Source organism: Cervus elaphus, chromosome 22, assembly GCF_910594005.1.
Source record: "Cervus elaphus chromosome 22, mCerEla1.1, whole genome shotgun sequence".
Classification (NCBI taxonomy): domain Eukaryota; kingdom Metazoa; phylum Chordata; class Mammalia; order Artiodactyla; family Cervidae; genus Cervus; species Cervus elaphus.
The window spans coordinates 12,670,183-12,687,956 of NC_057836.1; the positions used below are offsets into that span (position 1 = coordinate 12,670,183).

The window sequence follows — 17,774 nt, forward strand, 5'->3', positions numbered from 1 at the left end:
GCCCTCTCAGGAGGTATGATCCACATTCCAAACAATTCACTCATTTCAATGTACAGCTCAGTGAGTTTAGTAGAGTTACAGACACATGCAACCATCACCATCAGGAGCTTTAGAACATCTTCAGCACTTCAAGAAACCCAGGTAACCTTCAGCTCTCCCCTAAGTTCCACTCCATTGCAGCCGTAAGCAAGCACCAATCTACTTCCTGTCTCCACAGAGCTTCCTGTTCTGGACTTGCATGCCCATGGAATTGTCAGGGGAGTGTATGCTCCTCAGTTTCTGTCTCATCACAACAAAGATTTGGAGCGACGGACATTAAAGCCCCCCTCGGTTGTCACAGCTCTTGGGTCTTGGACAGATCATGTTATAGCTCTCAGGTCTCGAACAGATCGTGTTATAGCTCTTAGATAAATCAGTGTTACAGCTCTAATTTATTTAGATAATAGCAGGAAAATCCATCTTCGAGGCATGAGGGCATGTCGACCCAAAAACGCCAAGAGAAGAGAGCCCCAGTGAGTAGGAGAGAGAGAGAGCTAGCTTTGGCTCCTCTTTTATATGTTTTTCTCTCCCTGGGCCTGTCCTATGTAAATTGGGCCAGCCAGGAGTGCTGTTTGTTTTATCTGAGGTTCTCACTCCGGTCCTCGGACCTTCCTTTGTTCTATTTTCGCGGGCTTCTCCCTTCCAGGTCTTTTAGGCACTGCCATTCTGGATTCCTTTTCCCTATTCTAACTACCTAACAGAATCGTATGGTATGTAGTCTTTCTGACTGACTGCTTTTATTTTGCCTAACGTTTTTAAGGCTCCTCTACGTTGCAGCACTCCATTCCTGTCTATGTATCTGGATGGTATCTGAAATGCCACTGTCCTCAAATCAGTGAAGAGCAAGTTGAGCTTTCTACGAACTTCTAACAACCTGCAACCTCTCACCTCCCTCTCTTCTTACTCCTTCCTGACCTATTGTACATCTACAAAAAGTTGCCTACACTCAGGTCTCATTTAGCTTTATAATCTCTAAGACCTCAACTCTGCTACTACATCTGAAGTTGCCTTCTTCATCAGCAGACATCCACATTCATAAGTCCAATTTTCTTTTGCTTCTGTCCTTCTCCATTCAATAAGTGCATTGATTGCGTGCCTGACAATGTTAACTTCTTTTTTAAAATATTGCTTTGTGGTTGAGAGCACAGGTTCTGAAATCAAGCAGACTTGGGTTTGAGCCAAAGTTCTGTCCCCTATTAGCTGTGTGGCCTTGAGGAAGTTTTTACTTAACCTCTTTAAAATTCAGTTACTCATTAGAAAATGGGGATAATAATAGCATATATGTCACAGGCTGGTGTAAGGATTAAATGAATAAAAGAGCAGAGCACATGTCCAACACATTTAAGCACTCAATAAATGCATACAATTACTATTTTCACTGAAAATTTTACTCCCTTGGTTCAAAAGGCTTTGTCTTCAACTTTCTTTACTACTTCCTCTCTCCATTTCTTTGGGAACATTAGTCCCACTTCTTTTTGATAATTACCTATATCATCTAAAACACGACCTGGAAAAGAATAACTTACAATGACTTCTAGAATGAATAAATGAGATCTTTCAATCTCCTGACTTGAATTTTCAATTATGTAACATATTTTCATCTATATATGTCCCATTGGAGCTTGAAATGTTTAACTCAAAAAAAGAAAAAACCAGAATGAAGCAGCTCACTCCTGGGTCATGAACCCAGAAATGTGGTCATAACTGACTGATGAAACTCCTTAATATTAAAAAAATCATTCAAGCCACATATTTTTTAGCATCTTAAAGCTAATGCTCCCCAAATACATCACCTTTGTCACCCAAACATGCTCCTTCTGACCTTCCTATTTCAGTTACCAATTCAGCATCTTTCAAGTAACCTGGATTTGAAAATGTACTCATTTCATTACTCCTTCTCTTGACCCTCTTCTGACAAGGACGGGTGTTAATTAGGGATCCTCCATGTCTTCTTACCTAACCTACTACAATGACTTAACTGTTCTACCCAACCCCTCACCTGACTAAAAAGTCGTTAAGATTCATCGGTGTTTCTCTTAGTCTAATGCTCCAAATCAAACTCTGCCTAACCCTCACGGCTTTTTAAATGTATGGCCCAAACCTACCTCTCCTGCCTTGTTTTCCTCCACTCCCCTAATGTACTCCGGCGTCAATATCTTTGTTCAGGAGCTTCCCTTCAGCTGGTCCACAGTTCCCTCCACTCATAACCTCACTTAATGAAATTCAATCTGCACACGATAAACTCAAGTACCACCTCCTCCATCTCTTCCCTGAGTCTCTCCATCCAAAACGAACTACCTGTAGAGGGAGCGCATTTGTCATTCTCTAAGAGGGGACGGAATAGGTTCTCTGGGGTTCCCACCTCTCCCACGACCGTGTGTACTATCTGCAGATGGAAGCATCGTCCCAGCTCCTGAAAGAACTTGGCCCTTGTTTATAACACAAATTACAGTGTTTCAATCAGCTTCTACCCATCCCTATTTTTATTTGGGTTTACATTTTCTATAGCTTGTCTACTTAAAACTAAAATCTGTTTAGCACTTGGGCATTTATTAGTTTAACCCCACAACTCCGTGAAGGATCTTATCCCTCAACTTCACAAATGAGGAACGTGAGGCTGAGCCCGGCGGGGACGATGAGGGAATCCCAGGAGCCTACGTTCCGTACTCCTTTCTCCATTTCGTCCTGTTTTGACCCCCTGGAGACCAGAGCCCCCATCCTCCCGCGCCACCTATCCTCCCCCTAAAGATGCTAACTGTCCGTTACGGCCCGGGCCTCCCGACGAGCCCTTTCAGGCTCCCACCCCTCCCCATCCGCACTGCTCACACAGTTAGTACCCCAGCCCCGGGCACAATCCCTCTTTTCCTCCCCAGACCCCTTCCCTGACCTCCCCCTCCTGGAACCCGGAACTCCACTCACCCTGCCGGGAGCCACAGACGCCAAGCACCCAACAGAAAAAAACACTCAAACCGGGGGGCGGCGCGGCGGGCATGAGCCCGCCCAATCGCCCATTGGCTTACACAGCCCCTGGATTGAGCACCAATAGGAAAGCTGTTCATACAAAGGCTCGCCCCCTTCCCGCCCTCTCTCGCGCTCCTTGCCCCGCAGAGGTTACTGGGAAATATAGTTTCACCTCTGCACACAGCACTCCTGGTGGAGGAGGTCCGGGGGGGTGTGATGTTTGAGGTCAGTCGTGCTAGTTCTGGCGCAGTTTAGGTCTCCCAGTTTAGGCTTGTTTTCATGAATGCAGTAAATAATCACAGGATTATTATGAGTTGTGATATACGAATTTATCTCTACGGAGGTGAAGAGTCTAAGACATTATAGCTTCTCCTTCAATGATCTGGTGGCTTAGAGCCAAGATAGGATTTGTTGGATCAGTTTGTACAGTCAGAAGATTATGTATATGAATGCGCTTTTTATCAGGTAGCAGACACTACCTCCTTTTCCTAAGAGGTGTGAGAAACTTCCTTAAATCATATAGTTAGTTAAAAGCCAATTGTGGTTTCATCTTTGCAGAAGAACAAGAAGTAGGGGGAAAGGCACTTTAGTCTCAGGGCTACAACTTTTGGAATGGGCTGGGACAGGGGACCCTTTACTGCTATGCTTGCACCTTGATAAATGACTCCTCCAGTAACAGAATACAAAGAAACTATAAGGGAATAAAAATAACTGTGCATGCAGGGTTGTGGAAAATAATGAACAGTAAGAAACAAAAAGGCCAAAACCCAACTGCTGCTTGCACACAGAACCATTAAGGTGGCAGACAGACCACATAAGCCACCCCTTTGGTCCAGAGGCAAGTCACTTGTTTTCACTCCCTCCTGCTGCAGAATGAGCCCCAATAAAGCCTTGCCTGAATTTCTTACCTGGCCTCAATTTCTATTGATTAGAGTCCAAGGACCCTGGTTGGTAACACTACTGCTAAGGAAAACCTGGGACTCTTCACTGGTCTGACACATAAGCATGTCTAAAAGGAACTTGCCATCTTCTAAATCTTCTTTTCCACCTCTTTTTTGATTTTCTGTTAGTTACAGTCAAGATATTCCCAGACACCTTAGCTCAGTATTTTTCTCTTTTGGCACCTGGGGTCTCCCAGGTAGCTCAGCTGGTAAATTCCACCTGCAATGCAGGAGACCCCAGTTCAATTTCTGGGTGGGGAAGATCTGCTGGAGAAGGGATAGGCTACCCACTCCAGTATTCCTGGGCTTCCCTTGTGGCTCAGCTGATAAAGAAGCTGCCTGCTAATGTGGGAGACCTGGGTTCGATCCCTGGGTTTGGAGGATCCCCTGGAGAAGGGAACACTCCAGTAATATACTCCAGAAGGGAAAGGCTACCCATTCCAGTATTCTAGTCTGGAGAATTCCATGGACTGTATAGGCCATGGGATCATAAAGTCAGACACAACTGAGCGACTTTCACTTTGGCACCCGCATTAAAAAAAAAAAAAAAAAATCATGGTGATCTTGTCATACTACTGGCTTTCAAATTTATATCTTACTACTTATTTCCACTCCATGTCGCATTATCTTTAGCTTGGACTATTTCCATAGATTTCTAACTGGCATTTTTGCCTAAAGATTCCCCTCCCCCCTTTTACAATCCATTCTATAAAAGATGATTTTTTTTTTTTTAAAGCATACTCTGGACAGGTCATACTATTACCTACCTGAGTTCCTGGACCCTTTAATCAATAGAAATTGAAAAGGGTCCAGAAGAAAAATTCCAGCAGGGCTTTATTGGGGCTCAATAAAGTGAAAACAAGTAACACTTTTCCTTGGCTCACTCAAAGCCACCCCTGCCCACCCACCCAGCAGGTCCTTTAAATAGGGTGAGGGTGAGGGTAGCGGTGGATGGGCCAGAGGGGTGGCTTAGGTGGTCGCCTGCCTCCTTGGTGGTACTGTGTCCAGGGATCATGGCAGTTGGGTTTTGGTCTTTTTGCATCTTAAAAAGTTGCATCTTAAAATTCATAATTTGCCCCAACTGCTGCATGCACCACAGTTATTTTTAGTCCCTTGTGGTTTCTTTGTATTCTGTTGCCCAGGAGACTTGTCCAGGTGCAAACACTGCAGAAAAGGGACCCAGGGCCCAGGCTGTCTCCTAACTTGTAGTGACTCCCCAGAGTAGAGGATGAAATCCAGATACTAACAGGGCATTTAAACTTTGCCATAATCTGACCCCACCTATCTCTATTACAATAAATAACCAGTTTTTTCCTAAATGCAGCATGCACTTTGCAGCTTTCGCTCACACTTTTTAAAAAAAATCTGAATTCACCCTTTCCATGAACCCTCACCCATAAAATTCTTACCAAGGCCAATGCAAATATCATCTCCTTAATTGGAAGTAACTCCTACCCCTTGATATTGAGGTAGTAAGTTGTCATTATATATAACATAGCTCTATTCAGATGTCATCAGCCTTGAGCACTTCTCTGGTCGCCCTATCCCCACTTAACACCCTTCCACACTCTACCTTCACTACTTTTCAAGACCTTATGGCCACCGAAAATAGTATATTTATTTGCTAGTACTCATGATTTTGTCTCCCTCCACCATCCGAATATAAGTGCTCTGTGAGGGAACATACATGCAGATGCTCAGTAACTTGCAGAAAGCATGAACCCACGTGTAACATTTCTCCCCCGCCCCGCCCCGCCCCGTGTGTGGCCCCTACAGTTAACAGCGCTCTGCTTCTTATATTCTAGCTCTAGGTCAAAGCGTTACCATCCATTCAAATGCCCCAGGGGCATTTTCAATCCATCCCTCTCTCGCAACCTCCTCAACATCAGATTATGCATAGTGAGGGAGGAGGAGTTAAGGATTATTTCTAGATTTCTGGCTCAGGCCAAATGAATAGATGAATGAAGTCATCCATGGAAACTGGAAATACTGGGGAAAAAAAAAAAAAAACCAGTGGGGAACTACAAGTTCATGGTTTACCAGAGTGGAGCTGTCTGGTAGGTAGGCAGATATATTGATTTGTAGCTTAGGAGAGGAGTCCAGGCCGGAAGTACAGATTTGAGAGTCATAGCTGCTAATTTAGTTCGTGGGGAAAGTTGAGATTGCACAAGGAGCATGAGAACAAGCCCTGGGAAATAAGTCTTCCTTCCAATAGATACAAGAACTGCCCTTTCACGGTTTCTTCTTTAGTCCTTCCTGTGTTACTCTCCACAACTTGCAGGAAGTGGAGATGGACTCTGGCGTAGAATGTTTGACAAGCAGGGCCGCAACAGCTGGCGTAGATGTTACAGAAAGCTGAGAAAGGCTTACGGCGCGTGGCTGCCAGAGAGCGATTGCTGTTGAAAAGCTGTGGGGGTTGTCAATGGTTGGAAAAGCAAAGTCAACAGCCTTTGCTTCTCTGTGAACGAAAATCAACTCCTGGATGGTGGCGAGGGCCGGTCGATGAGAGATTCGCCGGGATGGCTGAACCTGAAACTGTTGCCATGGAGATGGGGCGGGTTAAAGTGGCCGAGTGGGATGAGAAAGAGACAGTAACAATGAAAGGACTAAAAAAAACAGACGCTGGAAAGCGTAGTTATCTGGAAACAGGCGGACACGGAAGTTGAAACAGGCAGCCGGGCGAAGACAGGCAGCTTGTGTTCCGGTCCGTACATACACAAAGAGGGGCCCAGCTCGGCTTGACGGAAGCAGAACCTCTGCCCCCGGCGCATTACGCGTCCTCCGCGCCGGAAGAGCGCCCCGTGAGGCCGGCCGCTCCCCTACCGCCCAGTAGGAGGGGCCGCGGGGCTGTGCCGCCGGGAGTCGTGGACAGCGCGGAACTTCGGCACACGAGGAACTCAGGAGCGAGCCGAACTGCCGGGAGAGGGAAGGGGAAGGAAGGTCGCTCAGGAGAGAGCCACTGCGGAGGAATCCTGTTTTCTGTCGGCGGAGGGATTTGGTCGCACGCTTACTTCCGGCGAACGTCGTCCGGAGAGGGGGGGAAAAATTCTGAAGGAAACAATAACAAACGCCAGAGGAAGCGGGGTCGGTCTGCGAGTGTGGAGCGGGTCTCTCTCGAGAAGATGAGCTTCGGCCCCTGTCAGGGGACGTGAGCGCGACCGGCGGGGCCCCAGCCCAGCCCTTCTCCACCCGCCCCGCGGGCCCTGGTGCCGTCATGGCGGGCGTGGGGCCGGGGGGCTACGCGGCGGAGTTCGTGCCGCCGCCGGAGTGCCCGGTGTTTGAGCCCAGCTGGGAGGAGTTCACAGATCCGCTCAGCTTCATTGGCCGCATCCGGCCCATGGCGGAGAAAACCGGCATCTGCAAAATCCGACCTCCCAAGGTACCGGAGTCCTGATCGCCTCAGCGCGGTTTCCCGGTCCCCTGTGCTTTCACGTTCGCTCGCCCTGGTCTCTCGACACCTGGACGCTGAGTTTCTCTGTTTGTTTCCGTTTTGGTTTCTTTGGGGTTTTAATGCCGGCTGGTCCGGAGGGGAGAGAAGGATGTCCCCGGGGCCCTTCCGCCCAGAACTTGGGAACTGATACTCTCCTTCCCGTCTTGGGTTGTGGGCAAAGGCTTTTAGCCTTTCGTTTTTCTTGTGAGGTGATGGAAGTGTTGTGACGCGACAGCCCGGCCCGCGGGGGGTGGGGGGGTGGGGGTGGGGTGGGGTGTGTGTGTGTCTGTGTGTGTGTTGTACACTCGTTTCTGTGCGATAGGAAAAGCTGTGGTTCCGACGGCTGCTGCTTTTCTCCCAGCCCTGTTGACGCTTAATTGATTAAATGTTCGCAGGCCTCATCTCAGGGCTAAGATTTCTTTACTAAGTGGTAATCTGAGCTCTTAGGCCCTTGGGGTGGTGTCACCAAACTAGAACCCCAGACTGATTACTGCTGTAATGAAAAAAGTCTTCCCCGGGGAAGAGAAGGAGCAGCGTTTATTGTAAAAATTCGGAGGTTTAGAAAGAATTGGTCCATAATGGAGGTGGAAGAAAACGTTGAAATCTTAAAAGATATAGAGTCGCAGCTATTGCAGCTAGCTGGGTTTGCCCATAGGTTGGTTACAATCCTCAATCTTTCCGGTGAGAAAGCTGATACTGTGCCTTGTTTTGTGGGCCTCAGTGCCCCAAGAGGTTGAGGATTTGCTCAAGGTCAGAAGGTGTTTTGTTTTTTTTTTCCTCTGCCCGTTAGGTTCAGTGCTTTCCAGCTGGTGTTTCTGGTCTGCTTGCCCCAGGGGCACCCGAATGTTTGTTAAAATGCAGATTTCTGGGCCCCATTCCCAGTCTAGAACCAGTTTCTGGATATGGAAGTTCTAGAATTTGCATTTCTAGCAAGTACTCGCAGTGCTGGTGAAGGTCTGTGAGCCATGCCTGAGTGCTTCTTAAAGTGATACTTTGCTTTATGTTTTGTCTCCTAGTAGTTAAAATTTTGTTGTTTTTACACGTTGTATTTTAAAAAGTTTCGGTTTTTACTACCACAGAAGCATGTAGAGCAGTGAATAAAAAGAGGTTAGCTGAGAGGGAGGAGGAGGAGCAGCTAATGTAGCACTTACAGATTTTTTTGTTTAATATTCTTTGAAGCCCTAGTAGGTAAATAAGGTCTCATTTTACAAGATGAGGTGAGTCTGGATAAGTTAAATAACTTATCAGATGTGTGATCTTGGGCAAAGTAAATTTTTGAATCTGGATCACTCAGTTTGATTCTGAAACCCAGACAAGCTACTTCTCTTGTGCTCAGTCAGTTTGGTTAAGATTATTGACCATCACTCACAAGCAAAAGATTAAGAAATAAGTGCTGTCATGAATGATGTATGTGTATTGCCATCCTCTTAGGACTTCACTTTTATGAAAAATTTATTTTCATTTAATCCTTTGTTTTTCACGATTCCCTAATTGACAAAACCTTAAGCAGTGAAGCTTTTCCTGAACTATATGTTCATTTACTCTGTTGTCTTAATGAAATAGAAATTCTATTCAAGGCTCCTTTTGGTTCAAAAAAAATTGACTACTTTTCGTTACTTAAAAAAATTGAAATAATATACCTTCTCTTTGTGTCACATTACTGAAAATAAATGTTTACAAGCAGAATTTAATTTCAGTATTGTTGGATTTCTTTAGTTTCCAAGGTAAGATAATTTTTTGTAAACTTCTTTTCACATTTTAAAATAGATTTAGTATTATTTAGGCCAAGTCAAACTATGGTCTCTAGAACTCTACTTGAAATGTGCTATCTCATTTCAGTTATACCACGTCTCCAATCTGGAAATTGTCCTTGTTTTGTGGGTTTGCTTACTTTTTTTTTTATTTTCATTAAAAAAAAAAAAAAAATTTGGTTGCCCAGAAGCTGGGCTTTGAAGAGAACATTTATGTAACGTAGACTTTAAAGTGCTGTGTCACATTCCACATGAATGAAAAAACACATTGTCCAATTACATAAGTACTTTTAAAACGTTATCTTTTGGTCTTTAATTTTACTCTTTTTTCATTTCTTTCAAATTCTATTTTCTTTTTAATTTGATAAACTTGGATGATTATTCGATGCTGTATTGAGATGAGCTGATTGGATTCCACTTGAGTGATTGGGGAAAGCATAATTGTGCAGTATGGGAGTGGGAGATTTGAAGAGGAAACAGATAAGATAATTTTAGTATTAGAATGTTAGAGGTAAGTAATTGGAGATAGTAATAAATTATTTTATCTTAAAAATGTTCTGTCTCTCACTAGAGAAGACTGGTAAGTTGGTGTGTTGCCATCATGATTTGTGGCAACTCATCCCATAAATTAAGAGAATGAATTCCTTTCTTATTAACCAATATAAGAATGTGAAGAATTTTTTTTCCCCCTATTTAGGATTGGCAGCCTCCATTTGCATGTGAAGTCAAAAGCTTCCGTTTTACTCCCAGAGTCCAGCGCCTGAATGAACTTGAGGTGAGTATTGTCTTATCACTGTTTTGTCTCCTGATTTCTTCATATCAGGACTTCAGGTGGAGACCTTTGAGAAACTCATGAACTGAGGCTCAGAGTTAATGTGAATTGTGACTGAATGGAAGGATGCTTCTGATTTTTAAAAAAGTTGTTTATAATAGAGTTTTTTCTACTTAACTGGGGTTATGGGGAACTATCTGCTTTCCTCGGTGCTTATTATTCCACTAAATTTTTTTATTGTCGTTAGTGTTGGAAGATTCTGTATCCTGTAGTCTTTTGGGAAATAGTTTTAAAAATTCTTCTATTAAAACCTAGTTTCAGAGGGTTTTTTCCCCCCTCTGACAGAACTTTTCTAGGACTCTTAATCTGATTTATTAAGATCTTTTTTTAAATATTACTGATCTGTCTTAAATTTCCAACTTGAAATTTGTTTAAATAGTTGTTCCTTCCGCTTGCTAGATTTTCAGAGGATGCTTCAATGTGGATAAAAACTGTTCTAGAATACGAGAGAGATCTTAAAGATCGTTAAGGCTTAACGTGTTACCCTGTTTGTTTGTTTTCTATGATGCTCATAAAACATTGATAATTTTTTTCATTTTAATACCTATTGTTTTCCTTTAGGTTCTTATAATAAGATAGTTGATGAAGAGTCTCAATGTCAGTGAGGTAGAGAGTTGGTGTCCCTGAAGTGTGCATATTATCTACAGATGAAATGTCAGGCATGGAATGCTTAGAAACAGAATAATTTGATTTATTAAATTTTCTGATTAGCTTAAAGTTAACTTTTATAAAAAATTGCTTTGTTTAGATGAGAACCTTTCACATAAATTAACTTTTTTGCCTTAGTAAAGTTTAGCTAACCTAGTAAAGTTTGCTTTTTTTTTTTAAACTTATTTTATAAGGTTCGCCTAAGCAGTGCTGAAAAGTCTGAATTTTTTTTGAGAGATGAGTACCTTTGTTAAGTAAAACTCAATTTTTCAACCATAACTTAGTTCCTATTTTTGACTTTTCTATTTTATTAATCTTAGGCTATGACCAGAGTGAGGTTGGACTTCTTGGATCAACTAGCAAAATTTTGGGAACTTCAGGGATCTACTCTCAAGATCCCTGTGGTGGAGAGAAAAATTCTGGATCTGTATGCTTTGAGCAAGGTGAGGCTTGTAGTTGGTTAAGATACTAGAACAGAGGCTAGAAAATTTGTGAAATTAGAATTTCAGATATACTTGATGGCAAACATTGCTTGCTTTCTAGGTAGGATTTGATTGACCATAGAGGAGGGGCTACTGCTTATGAAGTACATCTTAATTAGCAAATATTTTGTGATAAGTTTGCTTGTCCTGGAGTTCATTGGAATTTCATCTTCAAGTTCCCATGGATGTCTCTTCCCTCTAACCTATGAAAATGCTTATAAATCTGAGATTTAAAGCTGAAAGGCAGACATTTTGACTTGTGGTTATCTTGTTTGTAGTTTATAATACTTTTCTTCCTTAAATGTCATAGTGAGATTGCTGCTTCTCTCCACATGAACTTTTTCCTTTACATTGAGGCTTGAGGTAAAAGTGTGATGCACAAGTCCTAAATGTCCAGCTGAGTTGATCTTTCTATAGGAGTGCATACTTGTCTCAACACCGCCCAGATCAAGACAGCGAGTGTTCCAAACACTTGTAGCTCCTTCCTCTCCCTCCCAGTCAGTACTTCTCCCCAAAGGTGACCATTGCTCTGCCCTCTGTCCCTTGGTGAATGTCTCATTAACAGGACATTTTACTTTCTAGCAAGAGGCAAAGGCTGAAAACTGCACAGAATACTGAGAGCTCTGATAATATTTTTAGGTTGTTCGGTATGCCCTTTACTTTGGGAAAAAAGTCATCTTTGGCTCACAACTGATGAACATCTCTTGAATTTTTGTTATTTTAGACATGATTTTAACATACTTTGATTCCCACTGTTTTTTAATGGGAAGCAGGTTTTAAGTTTCCTGAGACGTTAAATTGTCAGTGTGATTGTTTCCTGTTTTGATTAAATCACTTTGTCTTTTTCAGTGGTTATTTTTGATTGTAAAAAGTGTTACTTGGAATGCCTATAATTCAGTGGAATTTTTACATAAACAGTTATGGTTTATCATCAGTGCAGCAAGGAACATTGATTCTAGTCATTTTTAAGAGAAATTTTTGTTAAAGTAACACATTTTTAAAAAGGCTTATAGTAAAAACTAACATTCTCCCTTCTCCATCTCTCCACTCCTATTAGCGCTCTTTAGAGCTAATCACTTTCATTTCTTTTAGCTGTTTCTGATTTTGATCTCCATATTTCCAAATAACATGATCATGCTGTTTTTTCATTGTTTTAGTTTTAAAAATCCACACTGATTTTTTACTATAAGAGATGGGCAATGGGTATAAAAATTAAATCCTTATGTACTTCATACTTCAAGTGCCCTAGTCCCTTATAATGTAGTTAGATAAATTTTTTTTTAATTATTGCTGTGACTGCATAAATATAAATTTATTTGTCCTTGTGCTTAATAGCATGCTATGATTGTTTCCTTGAACCAATTTTTATTTTCCTTGGAGTTAATAGTCCCCTTATATTTTTTTATTTTGTAAGTTTTCTCTTTGAGTATCAAAGATTTATTTTCAGATCGTTCCAGAAGTATAAAATCTCTCAGTATGGTTTCACCCAGCAGAAAACCTGTCCGGTACATTTCCTTCTTGGAGTTACTCCTCTGGAGTTCTCTTTCCTACCCCAATCCAGATTGGTGGTTTTTTTAAGGTCAGCTGTCAGCTTAGAACTTTCACTAGCATCATTCTGGGAATTCCATTTGCCTTTCTCCTTGTTTTAAGTCTTCCTGTTACTGGGTTTATTCCTGTTTTGGTGAAACATTTCTTCTGCTAGTTTGATGGCAAGAAAGTAAACGAAATGTAAATTTTTTGCTTGTCTAGAAATGTTCTACTTTTAAATTTCATTGGTAGTTTGGTGAGTATAGCAGTCTAAATTGTTGATCATTTCACTTCAAAATTGTATTTTGAAAGCTGTACTCCATTATCTAGCTTCTAGTATTGTTATTGAGAAGAATGATGCCATGTTAATTTTTGTTCTTTGTACGTGACTTTTTCTAAGACACAAAGTCTGATCTTTATTCCCAGTACTTTGAGAATTCACAGTGATACGCACTGGTACGTGTTAATTTTCATTGCATATGTTTATTGCACTTGATAATCTTTCTAATCTGAACTCCCATCCTTGAGTTTTTGTAACTTGTGTTAATTCTTTGCCAATTTCTTCCATTTATCTTTTTTCTCTTTTTGAACTGCCATTAGTTGGATATGAGACTGTCAGACTGATTGTCTAGTTTACTAACCTGTTTCTTTCTTAGGTTCAAGTCCTTTCAGACTCTCCTGAGAGTAGATCTGTAGTCTTCTGCTGGGGTTGAAGAGGGATGGCTGCCTGAGTGTGCTGCCTGGGGGAGGCCTGACTGGTTTTATACAGGCTTTCAGTCAACACTGTTGTTTTTAAATTTAATTTTGAAGATATTGATGCTTCCATTTCTTAAGCCTTTCCAGGTTGTATGTTGCTGCTCTTTGGCTCACTTCTGTTGCTTGGGGCTTTTTTGGTTGTTGTTTCTGCTTGCTAGAGCGTCACTCAGACATCTGCTTTTTCCTTGGTCTTCTTGCCCTGTTGGGAGCATGGCTTTTTGTCCTTCAACTTTTTAGTGGAACGTTGAGAGGGAGCTTTTAAGTTGAATACTGCTGCTGCTTTTTTGTCTGTTAAAATTGTCCCCTGCTAACTGGACTTTGTTTTTCATTGGACTGAAATTTTGGCCTTGATTGACATTACTCTTGTTAAGTTTGACTAAGGGTTTGTATTCTTTGTGTTCAATTTAAGTGTGTGCCATGTATCTCTTTTTAGGGCATGGGTCATGTGATGTTTTCTAATGACAGTGGTGTGATACCTTGCATGGCAAGTGTTTGGAGTAAATGAAATTATGCGTGATAATCTCTGGATCTCTCAACTGCGGAATGCAAGTATTAAGGTTTTGTGTGTTTTTAAGTATTAGGCCTGCTTAGATTGTTGGAGTATTGCAAACATGAAGCCAGAGTCGTGGCTTTGATGTCTTTGTGAGTCAGTTCTGTCTTACTCTGGTCAACACCCTGATCATGCTGCTGTCAGAAATTGGCAGACCTGGGTGAGAAGCATGACTGGATCCATGGAGCTCTATCGTTACTGATGGAAATTTAGCTGGAAGTGCTTAGAATACAGAGCAGATTGTTATGTAATGGTGGTAATTGTGTTGGGTAACACACGTTACCGAGAAGGCTTCTCTTTCTTCTCTGTACTGCTTCTCCCTACTTGCTTCAGCCTCACTGGTTTCCTTCTTGTTTCTCAGTATGCTCTGCAGGCTTCTCATGTGGGCCTTGACTCTGGCTGTTTCCTGTGGATCAGCTTGGGTCACTGCTTTCCCCTCCTTCAGGTCTTTGCTCACACCTCATACCTTTATGATGAGGCTTTTGTGACTGTTTAATGATTCAGTTTACCCTCATTCTCCTACTGTGGAGGCTTTTAAACTACTCTCAGGTTTTTTCCACCGGCGCTGTCATTTCAAAATTGACATTTAGTCTCCCACTAGGATATAAACTCCAGCAGGGCAGAGGTCTTTATTTTATTCACAGCTGTAGCTCCAGCACCTGCAACGGAGCTGACAGTGTAGAGACCCTGGGAGCCGTGAATGAAAGACCTTCTCATCACCCATTTGCTTCCAGACAGCCCTCTATCCATGCCACCCTTGGTGTGTCTTCCTCCACACTACAGAATTTGAGAAATAAAAGTTTTTTCTTTAATTTTTCCCTGGTTGATTCTTATTAACAGACAAGAGCCTCTCTGAGGGTATGATAAAAAAAAAAGCTAAAGAATTGGAGATGGGTTTTACTCTTGTGCACGTGAACTTATTCATTTCTTCCATACTTTCAGATACTTCACTAGAGAAGTGTCTTGCTTGGGCTGTGGTTTCATCTTTGTTATAATAAAGTGCTAAGCACGAGAGCAGAAAATGCGTCCTTACTTATAGTCTGTACACTTCTCCTCCACCCCCAATTTGCCAGCTCACACAGACATTTGTAATACAGCCAGCATTGATACAGCTCTTACTTTATCCTGGTGCTTTTCATGTTTTATTTCATTTGTCTTCACAGCAGCCTCATAATGAGGTAAAGGTACTGCTATTATTTTAATAATATTTTAATAATACTGCTACTATGTTAATAGTAGGTATCTGAGATGCAAATTATGTAACTTACCCAAGGTCATACAGCTGTTAGCAGAGCTGGGGTATGAACTCAGGCAATCTGGCTCCAGAATCCATGTTCTTAGTCTTTGAAAAAAAAATGGTAAAATGCACATGATTGACTGTTTTTAAGTGTACAATTTTAATGGCATTACGTATTTTCAAAGTGTTGTACAGCCCATTGCTACTATCCATTTCCAGAACTTTCCCTATCCTTTTGCACCTGGTAAAACCTCTTTCTACGAATTTGCTTGTGTATGGTTATTTCATTTAAATGGGATCACACAATATTCATCTTCTTGTGTTTGTGTAATGTTTTCAAAGTTCATCCATGTTGTCACATGTATCAGAGTTTCATTAATTTTTAAGGTTGAATAATATTCCATGCATGTCTTTACCACATTTTGTTTATCTGCTCAACTCTTGATGGATATTTGGGTTGTTTCTACCTACCGTCTGTGTGTGAGTGATTGCTCCTGTGAACACTGGTGTGCGAATACTGTTTGAATCCTTGCTTTCAGTTCTTTTGGGTATATCACTAAATATGTGTAATTCCTGGATCCTATGGTAACTGTTTTTCTCTTTTAGCTGTTTGGTGTAGTAGAATATGATAGTGTATACTCAAAGAGGAAAATTTTTTCAATTTGGGTAACTTCATCACAGCCTTCTTTATTCTTTCATCAATGAAACTGAAAACTGTGTACATTTTATTTTTTTTTATTTTTTTTAAATTTTTTATTTTTTTATTTTTATTTTTTTTTATTAGTTGGAGGCTAATTACAACATTTCAGTGGGTTTTGTCATACATTAACATGAATCAGCCATGGAGTTACATGTATTCCCCATCCCGATCCTCCCTCCCACCTCCCTCTCCACACGATTCCTCTGGGTCTTCCCAGTGCACCAGGCCCGAGCACTTGTCTCATGCATCCCACCTGGGCTGGTGATCTGTTTCACTGTAGATAATATACATGCTGTTCTTTCGAAACATCCCACCCTCACCTTCTCCCACAGAGTTCAAAAGTCTGTTCTGTACTTCTGTGTCTCTTTTTCTGTTTTGCATATAGGGTTATCATTACCATCTTTCTAAATTCCATATATATGTGTTAGTATGCTGTAATGTTCTTTATCTTTCTGGCTTACTTCACTCTGTATAATGGGCTCCAGTTTCATCTATCTCAGTAGAACTGATTCAAATGAATTCTTTTTAACGGCTGAGTAATATTCCATGGTGTATATGTACCACAGCTTCCTTTTCCATTCGTCTGCTGATGGGCATCTAGGTTGCTTCCATGTCCTGGCTATAATAAACAGTGCTGCGATGAACATTGGAGTGCACGTGTCTCTTTCAGATCTGGTTTCCTCAGTGTGTATGCCCAGAAGTGGGATTGCTGGGTCATATGGCAGTTTCCAGTTTTTTAAGGAATCTTCACACTGTTCTCCATAGTGGCTGTACTAGTTTGCATTCCCACCAACAGTGTAAGAGGGTTCCCTTTTCTCCACAGCCTCTCCAGCATTTATTGCTTGTAGACTTTTGGATAGCAGCCATTCTGACTGGCGTGTAATGGTACCTCATTGTGGTTTTGATTTGCATTTCTCTAATAATGAGTGATGCTGAGCATCTTTTCATGTGTTTGTTAGCCATCTGTATGTCTTCTTTGGAGAAATGTCTGTTTAGTTCTTTGGCCCATTTTTTGATTGGGTCATTTATTTTTCTGGAATTGAGCTTCAGGAGTTGCTTGTATATTTTTGAGATTAATCCTTTGTTTCTTCATTTGCTATTATTTTCTCCCAATCTGAGGGCTGTCTTTTCACCTTACTTACAGTTTCCTTTGTTGTGCAAAAGCTTTTAAGTTTCATTAGGTCCCATTTGTTTATTTTTGCTTTTATTTCCAAAAACTGTGTACATTTTAGAAGTGTGAGAGATGTACAGTGTCAGCTTCTGGAAGGTGGAGGCCTTGGTACAGGTCTATTCTGTACTGCTCCTGGTTTGATGTGAAAGTTGCTCAGTTGTGTCCGACTCTTTGCGACCCTGTGCACTATACAGTCCATGAAATTTTCCAGGCCAGAATATTGGAATGGGTAGCCGTTCCCTTCTCCAGGGGATCTTCCCAACCCAGGGATTGAAGCCAGGTCTCCCGCATTGCCGGCGGATTTTTTACCAGCTGAGCTGCCAGTGAAGCCCTGGTTTGATATGAGCATTCAGCAAAAATTGGCCAATTTCTCCCATCACTTCTTACCTTAATACCTATGTTGTGGTATAGTTACTGCAGTTGAACTTTATCATTTCTTTATAATCTTTCTTGTAAAACTTCTCTCTTTTTTAAAAATGATGGCCTCTTTTTCAAAATATCCTCTGAAGCCACTGTTGGCTTGACATTTTTAAAAAATTCTCTTAAGTTGCTTATTTTCTAGTATCAGTATTTATGTTCATTTTGTATTATGTAACATTCTTATGTCTATATTTGGTCTGTTCTTAACTTTTATTTGTACTTTGAGTTCCCTGTGGATATAGAATACATACATGTGTTTAGAATTTCCATGGTGCATTATGTAAAGTGTATAAATTCATCAAATGTTTTTGAATGCTTGGTTCATTGAA

The 17,774-nt window shown here is 41.4% G+C and overlaps 2 protein-coding genes across 5 annotated transcripts in view; one reads left to right on the plus strand and one right to left on the minus strand.

Moving 5' to 3' along the window:
* Positions 1 to 6,755, minus strand: part of CCDC77 (coiled-coil domain containing 77) — a 30,482-nt gene extending 23,727 nt beyond the window's left edge. The window contains exon 1 of one of the 3 annotated variants that reach the window (XM_043882680.1): positions 5,982 to 6,755. The gene's annotated coding sequence lies outside the window, so the exon portion shown is untranslated. Of the gene's footprint in view, positions 1 to 2,144; positions 2,704 to 2,958; positions 3,023 to 5,981 lie in introns of those variants that run through there. The other 2 variants (XM_043882678.1, XM_043882679.1) reach the window with 2 other exon arrangements.
* Positions 6,756 to 6,792: 37 nt separating this feature from the next.
* Positions 6,793 to 17,774, plus strand: part of KDM5A (lysine demethylase 5A) — a 67,685-nt gene continuing 56,703 nt past the window's right edge. For both annotated transcript variants that reach the window (XM_043882676.1, XM_043882677.1), the window contains exons 1-3: positions 6,793 to 7,320; positions 9,820 to 9,897; positions 10,923 to 11,045. In XM_043882676.1, the coding sequence (XP_043738611.1) occupies positions 7,156 to 7,320; positions 9,820 to 9,897; positions 10,923 to 11,045 (366 nt within the window). In that variant the 5' untranslated portion in view covers positions 6,793 to 7,155. The remainder of the gene's footprint in view (positions 7,321 to 9,819; positions 9,898 to 10,922; positions 11,046 to 17,774) is intronic.